Source organism: Pangasianodon hypophthalmus, chromosome 19 (assembly GCF_027358585.1).
Source record: "Pangasianodon hypophthalmus isolate fPanHyp1 chromosome 19, fPanHyp1.pri, whole genome shotgun sequence".
In the NCBI taxonomy this organism is placed as follows: domain Eukaryota; kingdom Metazoa; phylum Chordata; class Actinopteri; order Siluriformes; family Pangasiidae; genus Pangasianodon; species Pangasianodon hypophthalmus.
Genome location: NC_069728.1, coordinates 11813775 through 11831787, shown reverse-complemented (window position 1 = coordinate 11831787; position 18013 = coordinate 11813775). Strand labels below are relative to the sequence as shown.

Here is an 18013-nt window from a genome sequence, read left to right as displayed (position 1 = left end):
TGTTTGTTTTTTCACTTTGATTTATCACTCATCTGTGGCTAATTTTTTTCTCTGGAGTCAGACCAATACCTGGTGGGCCTAAAATAGCCCACTCAGCTTCAGATTTCATTGATTAAGTAAATAATTCCACCCACCTAAGGTACAACAGAATAATTAATACACCCAAGTCAGGGTATGTGTTGTATAACAAACACCAGGCTGAATTAGACACATAAATATATATAATCCCCCAAAGACTATAAACAAAAGGCCCTTTGATGATGAAAGAAGCCCTGGAGCAGCTCTGTCTCATTGCTTTCCGTTTAGCTGGCTTTTGCAGACAGACATAATGAATGCAGCAGAGCAGTTAGTGTAATGCCTCATAGACATAATACAGCTTTCAGATTCTTTCAGCTGAAAGGATCCCTAACAAGAAGCTCCTGATCTCATTCAAAGAAAACATGAGAACGGTTTATCATGTGACTTGCCAGACTGAATCTGATTTCTGAGATATACACTGTACATTTTTAGGGTTCTGATTTTTTTTAATCTTATAAATTTCAGATTATATGTTTCTAAAGGCAAATCTTGCCACTAGCAAGGTCAAACAAATAAGAAACATTGGCAAAACATTTAAATTTATTAAATACACCACAGAAAAACAGTATTTAATGTGACATGTACAGTATGTATAATTCGCTTCCAGTATATAATCAGCTTCCAGTCTGCATATAGTTGTTGTTTCAGTACTCATCTGTATAGAAACAAAAAAAATGAGGTTAAGAAAATCACTTAAAATCAAAGAAGTAGGGATTTGGTGATCTTTTCATATGATCCTGATATCAGTGCTCTGATCTGATCAGATCCAATACCAGATCAGTGTTTCAGGACCGTCTGGGGTCCATTACTGATACTACCTAATAAGGTCAATGCGTCCTGCTGTCATTTATACTCCCTTAGTTTCCCTGTATGCAAAGTATTGCATATGCTTTATGCATTGCCGAATATATCTTCCAGTCTTTTTGTTGTTTGCTGTTTCTATTATTTAGTATTCTCTGGTTTTGTCCCTCATCTCAACCTCTTTTTTTTTAGTCCATGACCCCAGCCATGGACGTTTTTGGATTTGGACGTTTTTGACCTCCCTAATCTGCACACTGTGTGTCTTTCCAACACGTACAGATTACATAGTCATACATATTGCCAGATTTCAATATGACTCCATTCCATTTCCTAGGTTCATGCAGAACACCAAGTGGCTTTCACTTGTTGTTGTTGTTCTGGGTGTTTTAGCAGAGTTTCCTCTTGTGCTCTCGTTACTGTTCAACTGTCCAACATTGTACGTGCCGTGCAAGTACACTAAAAAATGTTTGTTTATTTATTTATTTATTTATTTATTTTTGCTTTTTTTGTTGTTTGCTTGGTTTGATTTTTTTAAACCCATGCAGTGGATCTGGAGTTGGTTCAATATTTGCTGCTGACAGAAATATCAGGGCTGAAATTGTGTGGTGTGCACTTGGAGTGCACACATAAGTGTGATGCTATGTTGAGCACAGCCTATGGACAACTGAAATTACTGATGATAAGAGGGCAGAAAATAACAGTGCAGGATAACATCCTTTAGTGTCCTAAAGCTGAAGTGCTTGAACTATAACAGAACTCTTGAATGAGATGGAAATGATATAATACCTACATAAAATTCTAAAAATGAAAGAGCAAAGCCCACTTAAGAAGTATACTTTCACTTGGTAATTAGGAGTAAATTCTGATGCATCTTGCCTATATTTGTAACTTGAGAGGACACATCTCCTTTTTGATAATCTTAGTGGCTTTGCTTTTCCCTATTTGATCAAAATACACATTGAGTATTACATGCCTGTCTTTTTTATTCTGCATGATAAAAATCAGATCTCTGTGTTGTAACAAAGTTCTGCATTTCCCAGAGGAACAGGGTGTGACTGAGCTGAGACGGTGCTTCCTGAAAACCTTCCTCTCCAGACAGGCTGGAAAAGCATGTGCCATAAACAGGACTGTGGGTGTCGCTGGCAGCAAAAGAGACCAGAAATTTGGAAACATTTTTAAACAAAGCAGAAATACTGCATGTCACATTGGATATTAGATCATTTAATTTGACCAAAGTACTATTAAGCAGCTGTGTGTGTTCTCCTTTTCAGTATTAAACAAATTATTTTGGTAAACGTTAAATGGGGTCCCTGGAGAACTAGTAGTTAGGCCACGGTGCTTTCACCACCACAGCCTGGGTTCAATTCCCGGCCAGGGAACCAACCCCAGCCACTGGGGTTGCACACAACAGTGCACTCCCAGTGCCAGTCTCAAGCCTGGATCAAATTGGGAAGGGTTGCGCCAGGAAGGACATCCTGCATAAAAACTGTGCCAAATCAAATATGCAGGCCAATGATAACACATAACAAGTGCAGCCAAAAGAAAAACAACAACAACAACTTTCATAGACATTAAATAAAAGCATCAAACTCAGTTTCCTAATACAACAATACTGTTTTCCTGGAAGCTTGTCATCAAACCCACATCTTCAAGTATTTGTCATATCACCCACCTCTATTTTGTTCCCTGAGGAACAAAAAAGTAACCTGTTATAAAATTCTTCCAGAACAGGTACAAGCTCAGTTTTCACAAATTCTCTCTTTTTTTTTCACTAGTGTAGTGTTGGAAGCCCCAGAGAACCATTTACACCTATCTACAACAGGAGTGAGCAACACAAATCAACACCACCCTATGTCCTATCAAATACAATACAACTACAAAACATTTCTAACAAACTAGTCAACCACTGTGCTGTCCAAGGTGCTGAATTAACAGCAACAGAATAACATAATGTAGACAGAGAGAGAGAGAGAGAGAGAGAGAGAGAGATTTCCTAAATCATATACTCTCTCATCAAATCATCAAATCTTGTCTCTTCAGATGTTAAACCTCAGCTTGTTCAGTTTAATGCTAGTTGCACAGGGCACTTCAGCAGCCTTTAGCCTACACAAAATTGGGTTCAGTTAACTCTTGATTGGCCTACAGCTATACCAAATCAGTCAGATGCTGCATTTTTTTTAATACTCTGAAATTCCCTTGAGTGCTCAGTGAAAGTGGACACTCATGAACACTCAAGCCAACACTGTAGGTGAGAATTTACACACCGCTAATACACACTACTGATATAATTTCAGCATCTCTTGGGGACCACATGCAAACCTCGCCTACATGTGCATTAAATGATATGTCAAAACATGAAGCTGCATGTGTACTATTGTGACACAGTATTCAGTCCAGTGCTGTGAGGTCTTGAATAAAGCCCTCCCATGTTTAAATAACGTCTGTAGGCTTGGGTTCATTCATACAGTGTCCACTTGGACTTTTCTTGAACATTGTGTCTATTCATTTAACAATGTAGATTTTACAGCAGGGGGTTTCTCTGTGCTCTACTCTGTGTGTGGGAGAGGGGGATCCCTAACTTTCAGCAGGAATCCTCCACACCACTCGGGCATTCATTTGATTCACCCTCAAACCCACCCACGCGCACAAACTCAAAGACTCAGGATTAAGTAATAGATCCATAGATCCATAGATCCATAGATCCATAGATCCGGAACAAACCAAACAAAGACTCCAAGCTGCACTGCAACATGCGTGTGAAAAGGAAAAGAGTAAATAGAGTGTAGCAGTACCTCGGAATGAGACTTTGGCGAGTCGGTCTCCTTTCCCTGGAAGCTCGGATACAGATTTCAGATACAGCACCAGAGCCATGGCAGTTATTAATGCAAATCACTCAAATCACGAGCCAAAGAAATTCCCCCAAAGTATAGCCTGCTTAGAGCTATAAACATGCCATAGACTACGCAGACCTCTTCCTAAAATGGTAATTTTTCTTTGTGCCAAGCGTCAAAACGTCAGTGTACACTATTTTCTGACTTTAAAAAGCTCTGTAAAGAATTAAAGTGCATTCCCTGTTTGGCTTGCCCTGCTCACAGCTACACACTCACAGCTTTCCGCCCCTTCAGCGCCGATGTGCACTAGTGATGGGGATTCGAGCCAAGAAAGAACCGGTTCTTTACAAACAACTCTTTCAAGCGAGTCGAATACATCGAGTCTCATGCGGGAGGGAGCCAAAAGTTTCGTTTTTGACTTATTTCGAAAATTTGACGCCGTTTTCCCCTCTCTATATTCATGTCTTAGCCTACTGCAAGGTCAAAGACTATTATATGGTATATGTTATGACATGGATCTTTAAAAGTTACTAGATTAGTAGACAAATTGGAAGAAGAAGAAGAAGAAGGAGTCTTACTGCCAAGTGTGCACACACACACACACACACACACAAGGATTTTGACTTGGTAAGTGAAGCTTCCCGTACATACACAAACAGCAAGACTCATCATAATAAGAATTAAGAAAAAAAAAGTATAGAAGACACAATAAAGCTTATAGAATAGGATCTGAAATAGCTACAGATAAAGATTTGTACAGATGTACAAATACAGTATATACAGCTATTATTATTATTATTATTATTATTATTATTATTAACATTATGACGTTAGTCTCACATTATCATATACATTTTTACTCTTTTTTTTTTACTTAAGCTGTAAATGTGAGTTATTGTTCAGGTTAATATTCCAGCATAACATCTCTGGAAGCAACTTGGTGCTCAGTTGAATGAATCAAAACTCGCAGAATCCGATTCACCTGAACATGTAGGCAGAAGGAGTCGACTCATTAAAGCGAGTCGGAATGAGCTTCAGTGTGGAGAGCTGCGCTGCTCGTGGCGCGCGCTCGAGACCCCGAAGCCCCAACAGGGGGCAGCATTTTAAAGTCAGTACACTCCAAGCAGCGCGCTTATAGCACAACACCTACAGGTCTTCCACAGCAGGGGGGCTTGTGGAGGTGAATTTTAGACAAACAAAATGCGACACCGTGTATATTGTCACTCAAACAGCCAGGGTTCCGCACCATGTTGGAAATAAATGCCAGGCCCTGCTCACTGAAACTTTTGCCATGAAACTGATTGAACAGTTATTCCCTGGATGAATTAAACAAGTAAAGCTGATGTAATTAAACACTGGTATGCTATTCATGCGTCTCGTGCACACGCATACAGAAACTGTAGTATTGCACAATGTTTATTGCATGCAACTGCTGCAGTTTTTGCCTCAATGACGCCTATATAACGGAGCTATCTTGTGCTGATAGATGGAATAGCCTTCACACTGTGCAGTAATGAAGAGAGCGCGCGCAGGGTCACGTGAGCACCTCAGTGGTTACTAGGCAACTCAGTGTTGTTGCTTCAGTTGTGCCACGCTGGAGAACCGGCTCTGAGCTCTCTCTCCGCTCTGAGCTGTGTGTGTGTGTGTGTGTGTGTGTTCACCAGAACATGGCAGCAGTGACTTCCCGAAACGGCGCTCTTATCACGCACAACAATGCGACCTACATCCCATCGCCTCTGATACCGGGGTAGGCTAACTGATCACATGATTACATAACGGTGCGTGATGTTGCATGGAGCATTAAACATGCGTGAAGGTGCGTAGGGGTGGCCTGTGGAGCGTTTGGCCCCTTGCTTTAGCACTTAAGACAAACAAGAAGACATGGACATCATCGCTGCTTAAAGGAAAAATCCAGTGAAAGACATGCATATCAGTATCAGTATGTGATCTTGTGATTTTATGATTAAATTCAAAAAGTCAGCTTTTTGAAGTCAGCTTTTTGAATTTACACTTCTTTCATAAACATGTTTACTTATTTTCATTTTGGTTTCCCACATTACCTACAATGCATTCGATCCTCTGATATAGTGGCACCAGTAAGAATTCATCTCCACCTAAACAGACTGATGCAGCAGTGCTTTAGTCTTTTAGTCTGACCCGCTGGTTCATCAACTCATCTGTACATTCTGCCTCAAACACACACTGTTCCAAAGCTTCCACTTTCGTGTTAATACCGCCGTATTGCACTAGAGAACTTTGAGAACACCATTTCTCATTTCTAATTAAATTAAATTTCTGGATTTCTCATTAATATGACATTGAACATCAGTGGAAAATGGGGAGTGAGAAAAGAAGCTATTGTTCTTGTCTTGTCTTTTCACTGTTTATCACTTATGTTTGAGATTGGTGAATTTTTTCCCCCTGTTAAATATCATTGTAACTGTTCGAGCAAACCACTAACATCCCACAGGAATAACAAAAATACAGTACAAACCAACAAATCAGTACCAGAATCACTAAACACATCATAAATATTCCAATATAAACATATTTAATGTATTCAGGGTGGACTTTTCCTTTAATGACAGAGGGAAATAATAGAGCAGTGTCTTATTTAGGAGAATATGATTTACAGGAAAATCCATTAAACAACAACAAGACCAATATGTGGATATACTGAGTCAAAACAAACATAGGAATAGGGACTGTATCCACATCTGCTTTTTCTACACAAAAAATGGAAAATATGTTGCCTCTGGCTGAATTGTGTGTTTGCATATTGAGCAGATTTCTGTTAGTAAACTCGTGGATCACTTAGGTTCACAGGACATGTGCCTACCACCAAGTTTCTGTATGGGGACACGTTTGGGAAGGCAAGCGTCAAGTATTTACAGGACGTCCGCTGTGCATCCATGGCCTGCTATGCAAGTGAATATGGTAAAGGTGGCCTGCTCCCTTGTATCTACTCGAATGATGGGGCCCTGATCAGGATACATCGCACACAGAGCAGATACCCAGCCTTCTACCAGACTTACGGGGCACGTTACAATGTAGATTTCAAACGGCAAGGAGAGATAAAGCTTTTTAACGAGGTGAGAAATGGAACTGTGATGTACTTTGCTCTGTATATTGACAATAAATACACTGGGTGGTTATAGCACTAAGAGTGTTTCCATCTTTTCAAAAGAATAGACAAGAATTAGAAATACTAAGCTATAAAATGACATGAGAGAGTAATGCATGAAATAAAAGACAGAAGTGAGGAACAGTGATTAATAGTGAAAGAGAACCCATGAGACACAAAGTGAAAGAGAGAGAAGAAAGCTCATGAAGTGAATGCATGTCAGCGTTAATCTAAATGGCTTGTTTTGTCCTACAGCTGGCACAGAAACACAGGGAGAACTACAAAGATAAGACTGGCACACGGCACCCTGTGAGTTTCTTCATCATGCCAGTGACAGAGAACCAGAAGTATTTGCAAAAGCTCGTGTAAGGTGCACTGCATTAAATATTCATTAAAACACTACATTAAATATTAATTAACAATTCTGAGAAGCTTTGCATTTGCTGGCAGAATGTGTGTTACTGTGTATTCAGTGACATAATGCAAAAAAGAAAAAAAAGCAATGGAGGGGGCCCTGTGGGATGGGAGGGGGGTTTATTGGGGTGAAACTACACTATACAGCCAAATGTGTGTGGACACCTGACCAACACACCTATATGAGCTTGTTGAACATCCTATTCCAAAACCTCTTTATGGCTGTAATAGCCTCCACTCTTCTGGCTTTCTACAAGATTTTGGAGTGTGTCTGGGTCAATTCTGGCCTATTCAGTGAAAATAGTATTTGTGAGGTCAGGCACTGATGTTGTACAAGGAGGCCTTGCTCACAATCAATATTCAGTGGGGTGTTCAGTGTGTTCAGTGGGTCTGAAGTCAGTGCTCTGTGCAGGCCACTCGAGTTCCTCCACACCAAACTCATCAAACCATGTGTATAAGGAGCTCACTTTGTGCACAGGAGCATTGTCATGCTGGAACAGGAAAGGGCCTTCCCCAAACTGCTATCACAAAGTTGGAAGCATACAATTGTCTAAAATGTCTTTGTATGCTGTAGCATTAACATTACCTTTCACTGGAACTAAGGGGCCCAAACCCTGAAAAACATCCCCAGACCTTTATCTATCTTCCACCAAACTTTACTGTTGACATTATGCATTCTGGTAGGTAGTGTTCTCCTGGTGTCTCAACAATCAGACAGTGATTGCCAGATAGTGAAGTGTGATTCGTCACACCAGAGAACACATTTCCACTGCTCCAGAGTCCAGTGATGGCGTGCTTTACACCACTCCAGCCGATGCTTGACATTGCGCATAGTGATCTTAGGCTTGTGTGCAGCTGTCTGGCCATGGAAACCCCAATTTCATATAGCTCACAACACACAGTGCTTGTGCTGATGTTGCTTCTGTATCACTCTGTAGTGAGTGATGCAACAGAGGATTTTTTACACACTACATACTACAGCACTCGGCGGCCCCTGCTCTATTAGTTTGCATAGTCTACTGCTTCGTGGCTTTGTGGCTGCGTGTTGTTACTACTAGATGCTTCTATTTCACAAAAATGGCACTTAAGGTTGACCAGAGCAGATATAGCAAGGCAGAAATATCATGAACGGACTTGTGATAGAGGTTCCATCCTATGACAGTGCAACATCAGTGAGCTCTTCAGTATGATCCATTCTACTGACAGTGTTTGTCTGTAGAGACTGCATGGTTATGTGCTTGATTTTATGCACCAGTTAGTAATGGGTGTGGCTGAAACACTTGAACTAAATCATTAGGAGGGGTGTTCACATAATTTTGGCCATATAGTTTAGCCTGTATCACCCACAAATGTCACTGACATGCATGTTGTCTGTGTTTTTTGTACATTTATAAATGTTCGCTAATGTGTGCTGTCCAGCTGCATGATAATTAAATTTCAGGGTTTTTTTGTGCTCCTTTTATAATTGATGTATTTCACATTTTCTTAACCCACACTTAGTGTTTTCCTTTTTAGTCTGTGTTGAATGTTTTACAGTTTTACTGTATTACTATTATATATGATATCTGGTATCAATTGCTGTGAACTTTAGCACTGTAAATCAATTAAAATAAATTTCACACATTTATTAAAAATGTGCTATACAGTATTTACCATAGCATGAGTTCTTTTCTTTGTAATAGCAGTCTGTTACAGCCTACATGGGCAATAGATGTCCAGTGGGTGGTTTGACACTTGTCTTTTATAAAACATTAAACAGTAGTGTGTGAAGAAATAAATAAATAAAGCTAAGAGACACAGACAACACTACTGCTTAATGACACTGAGGCTACAAGAGAGAGGATCTACATTTGTGGGAATAGGAAAGAGAGAGCAATGTTTTGAACAATAAAGAGATCAAGTCTGCATTTGTGCTTATGAGCCTCTAGGGACTCCTTTTCCCCTCTCATTCCTTCTCTCTCTCTCTCTCTCTCCCTCCAAGTCCCCTGAAGCAGTTAGAGCATGATTATTTCAGGTTTTCTTGCTGATACAGCACTTAGGGTAAACTCTGGCTTGGTGCTCTGGTATCCTTGGAGGAATTGTGTTGGGTTTGCATTGAATAGCCGACTTTTAGTGGTCAGAAAACAATACAAAATGGAGGGGCTTAATTTTGTAGTTATGAAGCAACTTTTCTTCTGTTATTATGCACATGAAAAGGTATCATTTACCAATCAAGATCAGACAGGCAACTACAGTATATAATTTTAAAAAAGCCCTTTATGTTTATTATTTCTGTATTTAATTAATGTCATTCTCTGATTTCTTCTTTTTGTTTACTCTCATTCTTATTATTCTTATTTATTCACTTTTTCCTCATCTTGCTTAATTATTTATATTTACTGTATATTTTATTGTTGCTGCTCATATTATGTCGTTACTTGGTTATTATTATCTTTTTATTGTCTTTTTATTGTCTTTGAGCTTTTGTGCTATAATAATAATAATAATAATAATAATAATAAGAATAATAAGGTGCTACAATAATAATAATAATAATAATAATAATAATAATAATAAGGTGCTATAATAATAATAATAATAATAATAATTCACAGTTTTATTCCATTTCGCTTCTTATGTTTGCTGATGCTTATTATGTTTACACTAATAAGTGCTTTAACTATGGGGGTTAGCGACATAATAGCCATGAAGAGGGAATCCGGCACTACTAGATCAGACATCAGGACTTCACTAAACAATTGTGTCATGTGAGAAGTACTTTTGGAGCACAGGTGACCAGCAGTGTCACCAAGTGTCATGTTTTCAAACAAGCAGTTTGATATACATAAGAAGGGAAATTACACAAGCAGTTGGTGCCATGGTGGTATTATGAATGTAAAAGCTGTCAGTTTTGGCCGTATCTATGTTAAGTTGAAGCTATTCCCTTTCCTCCTTTGGCAGGAACAGAGAAAGTGGTTGTGGCTTACATTCTGGATGCACATGATTCTTTTAAATCTAGTTTAATAGAGATATTGTCGGCTGGGAAATTTGAAACAAAACAGGCCTACCTTCCATGCATGGAAGCAATCAACTCCTGACTAGAAATAGTTTTATTAATACACATACACAAACAACTGAGTTGGCTGACTGAAAAAAAAAATCTCCAGTGGAAAACTAAAGGCTTATAGTTGCATACAAGAACTCTCTGTTCTACGACAGCACTAAAGGTTCTGAGAACAAAACATAAAACCATGATTTGGCATTGCTGAACCATCAAGAAGCAGTTAATGTGAGTTCTTAATAAATCTTGCTCACCTTATTCTGTCAAAATGAGTGTCATAGACCAGACCATGCAGAGAGAATCCAGTCTTTCACTGGGAAACTGTTGCACAACACTGAAGTGTTTTGGTTCAATAGCATCCAGTGATAGTAGTTCAAACAGTAGTACAGACCATCTCTTGAATTTATGGGTTAATCAATAAGATGAAAAAAACAAAACAAAACAAACAAACAAAAAAAAACAGGTAATAAATAAAAAATGTAACGTATTAATTTCATGGTTTTATACAAGATATTAGGGTGTTTCCTTTTCAACTGTATAATTTTTTTAAATTTAAAATTAATGTAAAAAAAATATATTTATAAGGGATTGGTTTAAAAAAATAATCAGCCCATTGAAATGTCACTCAGTATAAAAACAGATAATAATTATTTACCAAACATGCAAAAAAACATACTGCACACTTACAGGAGGCCACACTTCCCAAGTAGGCTTAGAGCAATCACCTCTGGTGTGCAGACATCCTGAAAAAGGGAGCAACTGAGGTCAGTCATGGAAAATACATCAGGTCTGTCACGACGGCTCATTCATGGATTCATGGTACGGCTCATGGGTCATGTTACTTTGGGAAGATATTGTAAAGCTTTACAGAAGCTCAGAGAGAAGGGCTCCAGACAGCAGCCGCAGTAAGGCTACCATAGCTGGAAGAAGGTTTTCAGTGAGGCACAAGAAGAACTCTGGACTGGCAGGAGACCTGTACCATGGATTAACCCCATGTGGAGTAAGAATAAGATAGGTACACATTACTCAGTTAGGGCAAAATCTAAATTTGATACTGTTTATTCTACATTTTTGACTGAGATATTGTCGTGCTTTCATATGAAAATAGCCCAGTTCAGAAGGATCAGCATAGGCGAAGAGATCCAGACATTAACTGACAGTCATGTTGTGCTTTGATTTCATACATTCCTCCTTAAACATCCATTTATGAAGTCTGTGATATTATAATAAGGGTGGAAATTTACTAATTTGTGGTAGATGGATGTGGGCACTCATAGACAGACATATAGACCGACATTTACAATGTATAAAATGTATGAAATATAAGTTAAAGCAGTGAGGTATATGTCTGGCTAGTGGATTAAGCACTGCATAGTTTATGACCCTCGGATGTTTTGCACTGTTTTGGATTCAGCCTGTGTCTCCCTCTTGCGGTAAGGCAGAGTCGTTATGTGCTGTTGAGCAGTGCAGTGTGGCTTTGGCTTTGTGCCATAAGGTAGGGAGCGGCCCCCCGCCTCCTCCCGCGCTCTCCGCAGCGGCGCGCGAAGCTGCGCGAGCTGCACCACTTCTGTTCGCTATGTGTCCACCGGCAGCACGCGCTCTCCCTGCGCTCCTGCTCGCGCTCTGCGCCCTCAGCCCGGTGCTCACAGGTAAGCATCACACACGCACAATCACACACTTCAGCCTGCTCATCATAATAGGTACGCTTCACACACACACACACCTCATGCTGTCGGCACGTGCGTGATTGCACTTTACCATTAATGAATTTTAAAAAGATTTTAAAACTCCATCAGCTCAGAAGATATAATTAACAAATAATCACGTGCAGTGTTTCGATGGCTGTTTTGCAAACGCATAAGTTTCAGCAGGAAAAAAGTTTGGACTTTTTTTTAGCATCATATGTGTGAATTTAAAAAAATAAATTTTACAGAAGTATACTGCCAGACTGGACTGTTCAGCCTCAGAGTCAAAATTTTGATTGTTTATTTTGTGTTCTGATATGTACAATATTGACTAATAAAATATGAATTAGATTTATGTGCAATAGTAAATAATGAAATATGCATTACATGTCAAGAGTAAAACATACAAATGCTGTAAATGATATATTTACTACAAAATGTGATATTGCTTTTCTGACCTCAACTTTGCAATCGATTTAAGATTACAAATATTAAATAATAAATCATGGTTAAAATGAGACCCAGATATTGTCATGAGCGTGCCATGGGGCTGATCTAATATGCTTGAGGTCTGCCTCTAATCTGTGCTGTGGTCTGGCTTCCAGTAGTAACGTTCATGTAGCATGCATGCACTATTAATTATGCAGTAAAAGCTGTTTGCACTGTACGGAATAAACTTAAAATAATAAATAAAAAAGTCTTTTATAAGCATTCAGTCATACACATCAACTTCTGAGTGTTAATAAATTTAGCTATAACTTATGTGCATTGACAGTTTTTTATGTGTCTGAACTTTCATGTGCCAGTCAACATCACTTTTAAACTTGACTCCCTTTGCTATAGGGAATCATCATGAAGGAACTGTTAGTGTAGAACGCTCTCATGGAAAATGCTGTCAAAGTGAGAGCTGTGTGCCAAAAAAGCAAAAAATAAAGAGTGATCTCACTGTATAGCCAGCTAACAGAGCTGAGATCCCACTGAGCACAGAGGCTGCACAGGAGGAGCACAGTCTGGTTAAGCAAAGTGCAACATACAACAGTGTACAGCGAGCATGGACAGATCAGCATGTATTTCAGAATATTAGAGCCATCCTGGAGAAAGTGAGTTGCATAGCTTAAGCACGCCATCAGAGAACGCACAAGTCACATTGCAGATGTTTTTTAAATTTCACTCTTAGTTTGTGAACTCCGTTTTGTCCAGACGTTCCTCTACCCCTGTCTCAACGCACTAAGAAAAGAGCAGTATAGCTGAGGAATCTTGGAAGTAGCTGTGTCCCAGTGAGCACGGTTAGCTGCCACGTTACAATAAGACATTTTTCTCTCTCTCTTTTCCGCTTTTTCTCTCACTTTTTCTGGAAGTGGTTCTGTAAATGAGGTCAACCAGTGCAGCCTGGAACTGCTGTCAGCAGCTGTGTATTAATCGCCTGTTCTCAGTCTATATTCTTCTGAATTTCTCTACTCATTGACCCAAACCAGTGCCTGTGTGGACCATTCAGAAATAACCTGTTTTGCTATTTTGAATTCTGCTTTTTCTCCCCACTTTTATTCTTCATACGTCCATCTTCTGTATTTCTATCTGTATTTTAATATGACCTATCCTTATTGTGTGTCCAATTACAACAGCTCGCAAACTGTTTTGTAGCCAGGCATAAATTCCAGTGTAAAATATATTAATGGTCTCGTTCTGATCACAGCACAGCTTTATTTTAAGGACATTATTAAACTCTGCATATATCTGGCACATTAGGCAAGTGTGTACCATCATACTTATTATTGTAGCCTTTAAAGCTTTTTATTCCTGAGCATTCCAAGTTCAAAACACAAAACCAATTCCACTTTGTTTTAAAAGAAAAATGTAGATTTGAAATATTTTGTATGATATTAAGAGCACTTTAACTGGTTTTGTTGAATGGCAGTTAGATACATGTTGTCATTAGATTAAACCTATTATGTTCAAATGAACAGTCATGTGGGCTTCTATATATAATAACTAATACTATATGACAATTATAACAATTATAATAACTGTGTGGTGTCCTGAGAAAACCCTTCAAGTTGTGAGATTTTGACATTTTCTCCTATGTATAGTTCTGAAAACTACAGGTTACAGGCTATACAGTATCTGTCTCTTTCACGTGCATTTCAACCACAAGTAAAGTCACAGCCACTATGTGATTACAAACAGAACTCATTAGGCTTGTGTCCATTTTGCTACCACACATAACTTTATCAAAGCATGAAGTTCACTGTGAGGAAATCACACTTGGTCAGCACGGTTTTAAACTAGGACCTTACCCAACATGATCATTGCAGGAAGATAGCCTGGGTAAGTTTTAAAAAAGGAAATAAAATATATTCATGTCATTATGGATTCCTAAAGTTGAGGTATCAACTCTTTTTTTTTTTTTTGGCCAAAATCTGATTTCTCTTCTATTTTGGCTGTTTTCCTGAATTTTGATAGTAGTTGATAGTAATCTCCAACAATGTAACATTCATTCATTCATCTTCAGTGACCACTTGATCATGGTCAGGGTCATGGTGAGTCCAGTGCCAATCCCGGGAACACTGGGTGTGAGGCAGGAGAATTCACTGCAGATGGGACGGCAGGCCATGCAGCACCATGCACACACATTCACACACATTCACACCTAGTGGGAATTTACTGTAGCCTAAATGCATGGTTTTTGGACAGTGGAGGAAACCAGAGAATTGGAGAAATGCGAAATTTCACACAGACAATAACTCGAGCTCTGAATTTAAATAGGAACCCTGGAGCTGTAGGTGGCAATGCTAAGCACCGCACCACCAAGCTGCCCACAATGTAAGATAATACTAATAATAATAATGCAGACCTTCTGGCTTTACATGAGAAAACCCACTTAAAGAACAACAGGCCCATTGTACTTTCTCTGATAGTATGGACTTTACATTATGGAGTGTCACATGTCTCTCCTTTCATCACATTTACTCATTTTAACATCCCACTTGGCAGTGGACAACATCAGCCACACACATCTGCCTCACAGATAGAAATATGTATTCGAAGGTTTTTTTTTCTCAACCTCATACCTAAACACACATCTGGTGGTGTTCTAGTGGGAATTCTTAAAGAGCAAGCAAAGAAGAAGAGATGAAGAAAGATAGAAACAGAGGGAGACAGACAGACAGGGAGGCATACAGATACGCAGACAGAGGGAGGGAGAGAGGTAAAATGTGCGTACAAAACAGGGTCAAATTGGGATGAAGGGAAAAAAAAATCATGCCCTAATCATCTACAGGAATTTAATTCCATTGGGTTTGAGAAGATAACAAGTCTGCTTAGATCTCTAAACTGAGAGGAGTCACAGGTCAATGCATGTCTATTAACAAGACTGCAATTCTCTTCCGAGACAGAGCTCTTTGTCAAGTTAATGAGATGTCATTTAGCAACAGCTGCCTTTAGGTCATTGTGAAGCACCTGGGCATTAATGATGTCTGTCTCAGGAAACAGTTCACATACCTTAGTCAAGATGTACAGTGCATTCAGAAAGTATTCAAACCTCTTCACTTTTTCATCAGTGTCACATCACAGTATTGCTCTAAAATAAATTATTTTTTTTTACTAATCAATCTCAGCAAAATATTCCATAAAGAACATGTTTTGTAAATTATTTACAAATACCAAACTGAAATCATATTTACATGTGTATTTAGACCCTATGCTATAACATTTGAAATTGATCATCCTGTAGATGTTTCTGCAACTCAAATTCAAGTTCATTAGTGTTAAATACAGTTTAGTGGACAATCAGGATTTGGAAAAAACACACCTCTATCTATATAAACCCCCACAGCTGACAGTGCATCTGACAGAGCAACAAACAAGGCATGGGGTCAAAGGAATTGTCTGTAAACCCGAAACCGGATTGTGCACGGTGGCTTCCATCTCTCTTAAACTGAACAAGTTCAGAACCACAGAGACTCTTGCTAGAACTAAGGAAATGAGTAAAGAAGGGCTTTAGTCAGGTAGGTGACCAAAAACCTGAAGGTCACTCTGATCAAACTCCAGAATTCCTATGTGGAGTTGAAGGAAGGAAAATCATCTCTGCAGAGCTCCACCAATCAGGCCTTTTTGGTAGAGTGGCCCATCAAAAGCCTCAGTAAAAGGCACAAGAAGCCTCGCATGGAGTTCTAAAGGACTCTCAGGCCATCAGCTAGAAGTATCTATATTCTGATTAAACCAGGACTGAACTCTTTGGCCAGAATGCTAAGCGTTACATCTGGATACAACTAGGCGCCACTCATCACCTGGCAAAATCCATCCCTAAAGTGAGGCATGGTCATGACAGCATCATAATGAGGATTTATATTTCAGCAGCGGGGACTGGGAGGATTAAGGAAAAGATAAACTGATCAAAGTACAGAGACATCCTTAAAGAAAACTGTTCAAGAAAGCTCAGAATCTTTCAACACTACAGTGACACACATATCCAAGACAATTCCTCGGCTTCTGGACAAGTCTGGAAATGTCTCTGAGTGGCCTAGCCAGAGCTGGTACTTAAACACAAGTGAACCTCTCTCAAGAGATTTGAAAATAGTGGTACGAAGACACTGCTCATTTAAACCGATAGAGTTTGAGAAAATCTGAATGGGACCAGCTTAAAATATCGTACTTACTAACTGAAGGCTGTAATTACTGCCAGTGATCTTGAGCAACGTAAAGTAAAGGGTCTGAATACTTGTGTAAATATGATATTTCACTTTTTTGTTTTAATACATTCACATAACCCGTTAAACTGTTTCTGCTTCTTCTTTAAAGAGTATATTTTTGCAGATCAGACTGATGAGGGGGAAAATGAATGTATTACATTTAAGGAGTGAGTAAGGCTGCGACGTAACAGGAAAATATGAAAAGGTCTGATTCCTTTCTGAATGCACTGTGTATAGTTGAATCACAGGAGAAATCACACCTGCTGCCTCATGCTTTTGTGTTTTCCTGCTTTAAAACATCTGATCCAGCTCACAAGGGCCGCTGAATAATTTTACAAGCACAAATGCACCACATGAGGTCATTATACTTCATTGTTCTTGAGTGTATGGTGAAAATGTATATTATCCATGCCTACTGTTGAAATAATAACAGTGACCATATTGAGAAAGGCTCTTTGTCTCTGTGTGGGTTTCAGTAAACTGGTAATGCATAAATTTCACATACTTCATTGACACTCTGGCGTTTTAAACGGCAGGTGCTTGCCCCGCAGCATTTTCCATGAGTTTTTATTTTAAAAAAAGTGTGGATACGACTGACACTATGATGGCAAACACGAGCATAGTCACTCACACACTACAGGTTATGCCCTGACATTGCGACCTAATAAAATGCTGATATTCCACAAACCTCTCATTTTACTTTCATCCAACTATAAAATTATCCATGACCTATCTGTGGCCTTTTCTGATTGAATGGAAAAAACATTCTCTTTCATTTGCACTCTTAGAAATATGAATTTATTACATCACCAAGGTGGCCAAGCAAGAGAAGAAAGTATGAGGGTGTGGAAGTATAAACTGGAATGAACTTGCCCAGCAGCCTGGTCCATTTGTGTATCGCATACCTTATGCATATCCATCATATGTACCATTTGTATTCACCATTCATATAAAGATGCTTTAAGAAATTAATGATCTTCAAATGAGCACAAAACACTAATAATATGATGCTTGTAAACAACCTTACCTAATTTTATTGTTCAAAAATTAAAATCACAACACCTTCTTGGTATTCTATTGTAAATTCAGTTCATTTACTCTCAATTAGTGTTTTATTAGTATTGGAATTATGATATCTCAGTTATTCTCCATAAACTGTTTAATTTGAGGTGAAAGTTCTCTTGTTTAGTTTTATAGAGCTCAGTCTAATCCATTTGGATTTAAGACAAAGCTTTAGAGACTTGAGTTTGTGACCATGTGCTTGTGTTTATGTATGTGTTTTTGGAAACACTACTAACGTGTGTTTATTGTATTGCCAGACTTAAAATGTGTAACAGTATTTACTTAATGCC

General features: G+C 38.8%; 3 protein-coding genes across 10 annotated transcripts in view; 2 read left to right on the top strand and 1 right to left on the bottom strand.

Moving 5' to 3' along the window:
- Positions 1–3996, bottom strand: part of otofa (otoferlin a) — a 63525-nt gene extending 59529 nt beyond the window's left edge. For all 7 annotated transcript variants that reach the window (XM_026923019.3, XM_026923020.3, XM_053242173.1 and 4 more), the window contains exon 1: positions 3672–3996. In XM_026923019.3, coding sequence (XP_026778820.3) covers positions 3672–3750 — 79 coding nt within the window. In that variant the 5' untranslated portion in view covers positions 3751–3996. The remainder of the gene's footprint in view (positions 1–3671) is intronic.
- Positions 3997–5308: 1312 nt separating this feature from the next.
- fam166c (family with sequence similarity 166 member C) lies at positions 5309–8810 on the top strand. Its single transcript, XM_026923036.3, has 3 exons — positions 5309–5457; positions 6529–6802; positions 7090–8810. Exons 1-3 carry the CDS (start codon positions 5378–5380, stop codon positions 7201–7203), a joined length of 468 nt encoding a protein of 155 aa, XP_026778837.1. The 5' UTR covers positions 5309–5377; the 3' UTR covers positions 7204–8810.
- Positions 8811–11651: 2841 nt separating this feature from the next.
- The window catches only part of fndc1 (fibronectin type III domain containing 1), a 38627-nt gene continuing 32265 nt past the window's right edge, over positions 11652–18013 (top strand). For both annotated transcript variants that reach the window (XM_026923026.3, XM_026923025.3), the window contains exon 1: positions 11652–11937. In XM_026923026.3, coding sequence (XP_026778827.3) covers positions 11667–11937 — 271 coding nt within the window. In that variant the 5' untranslated portion in view covers positions 11652–11666. The remainder of the gene's footprint in view (positions 11938–18013) is intronic.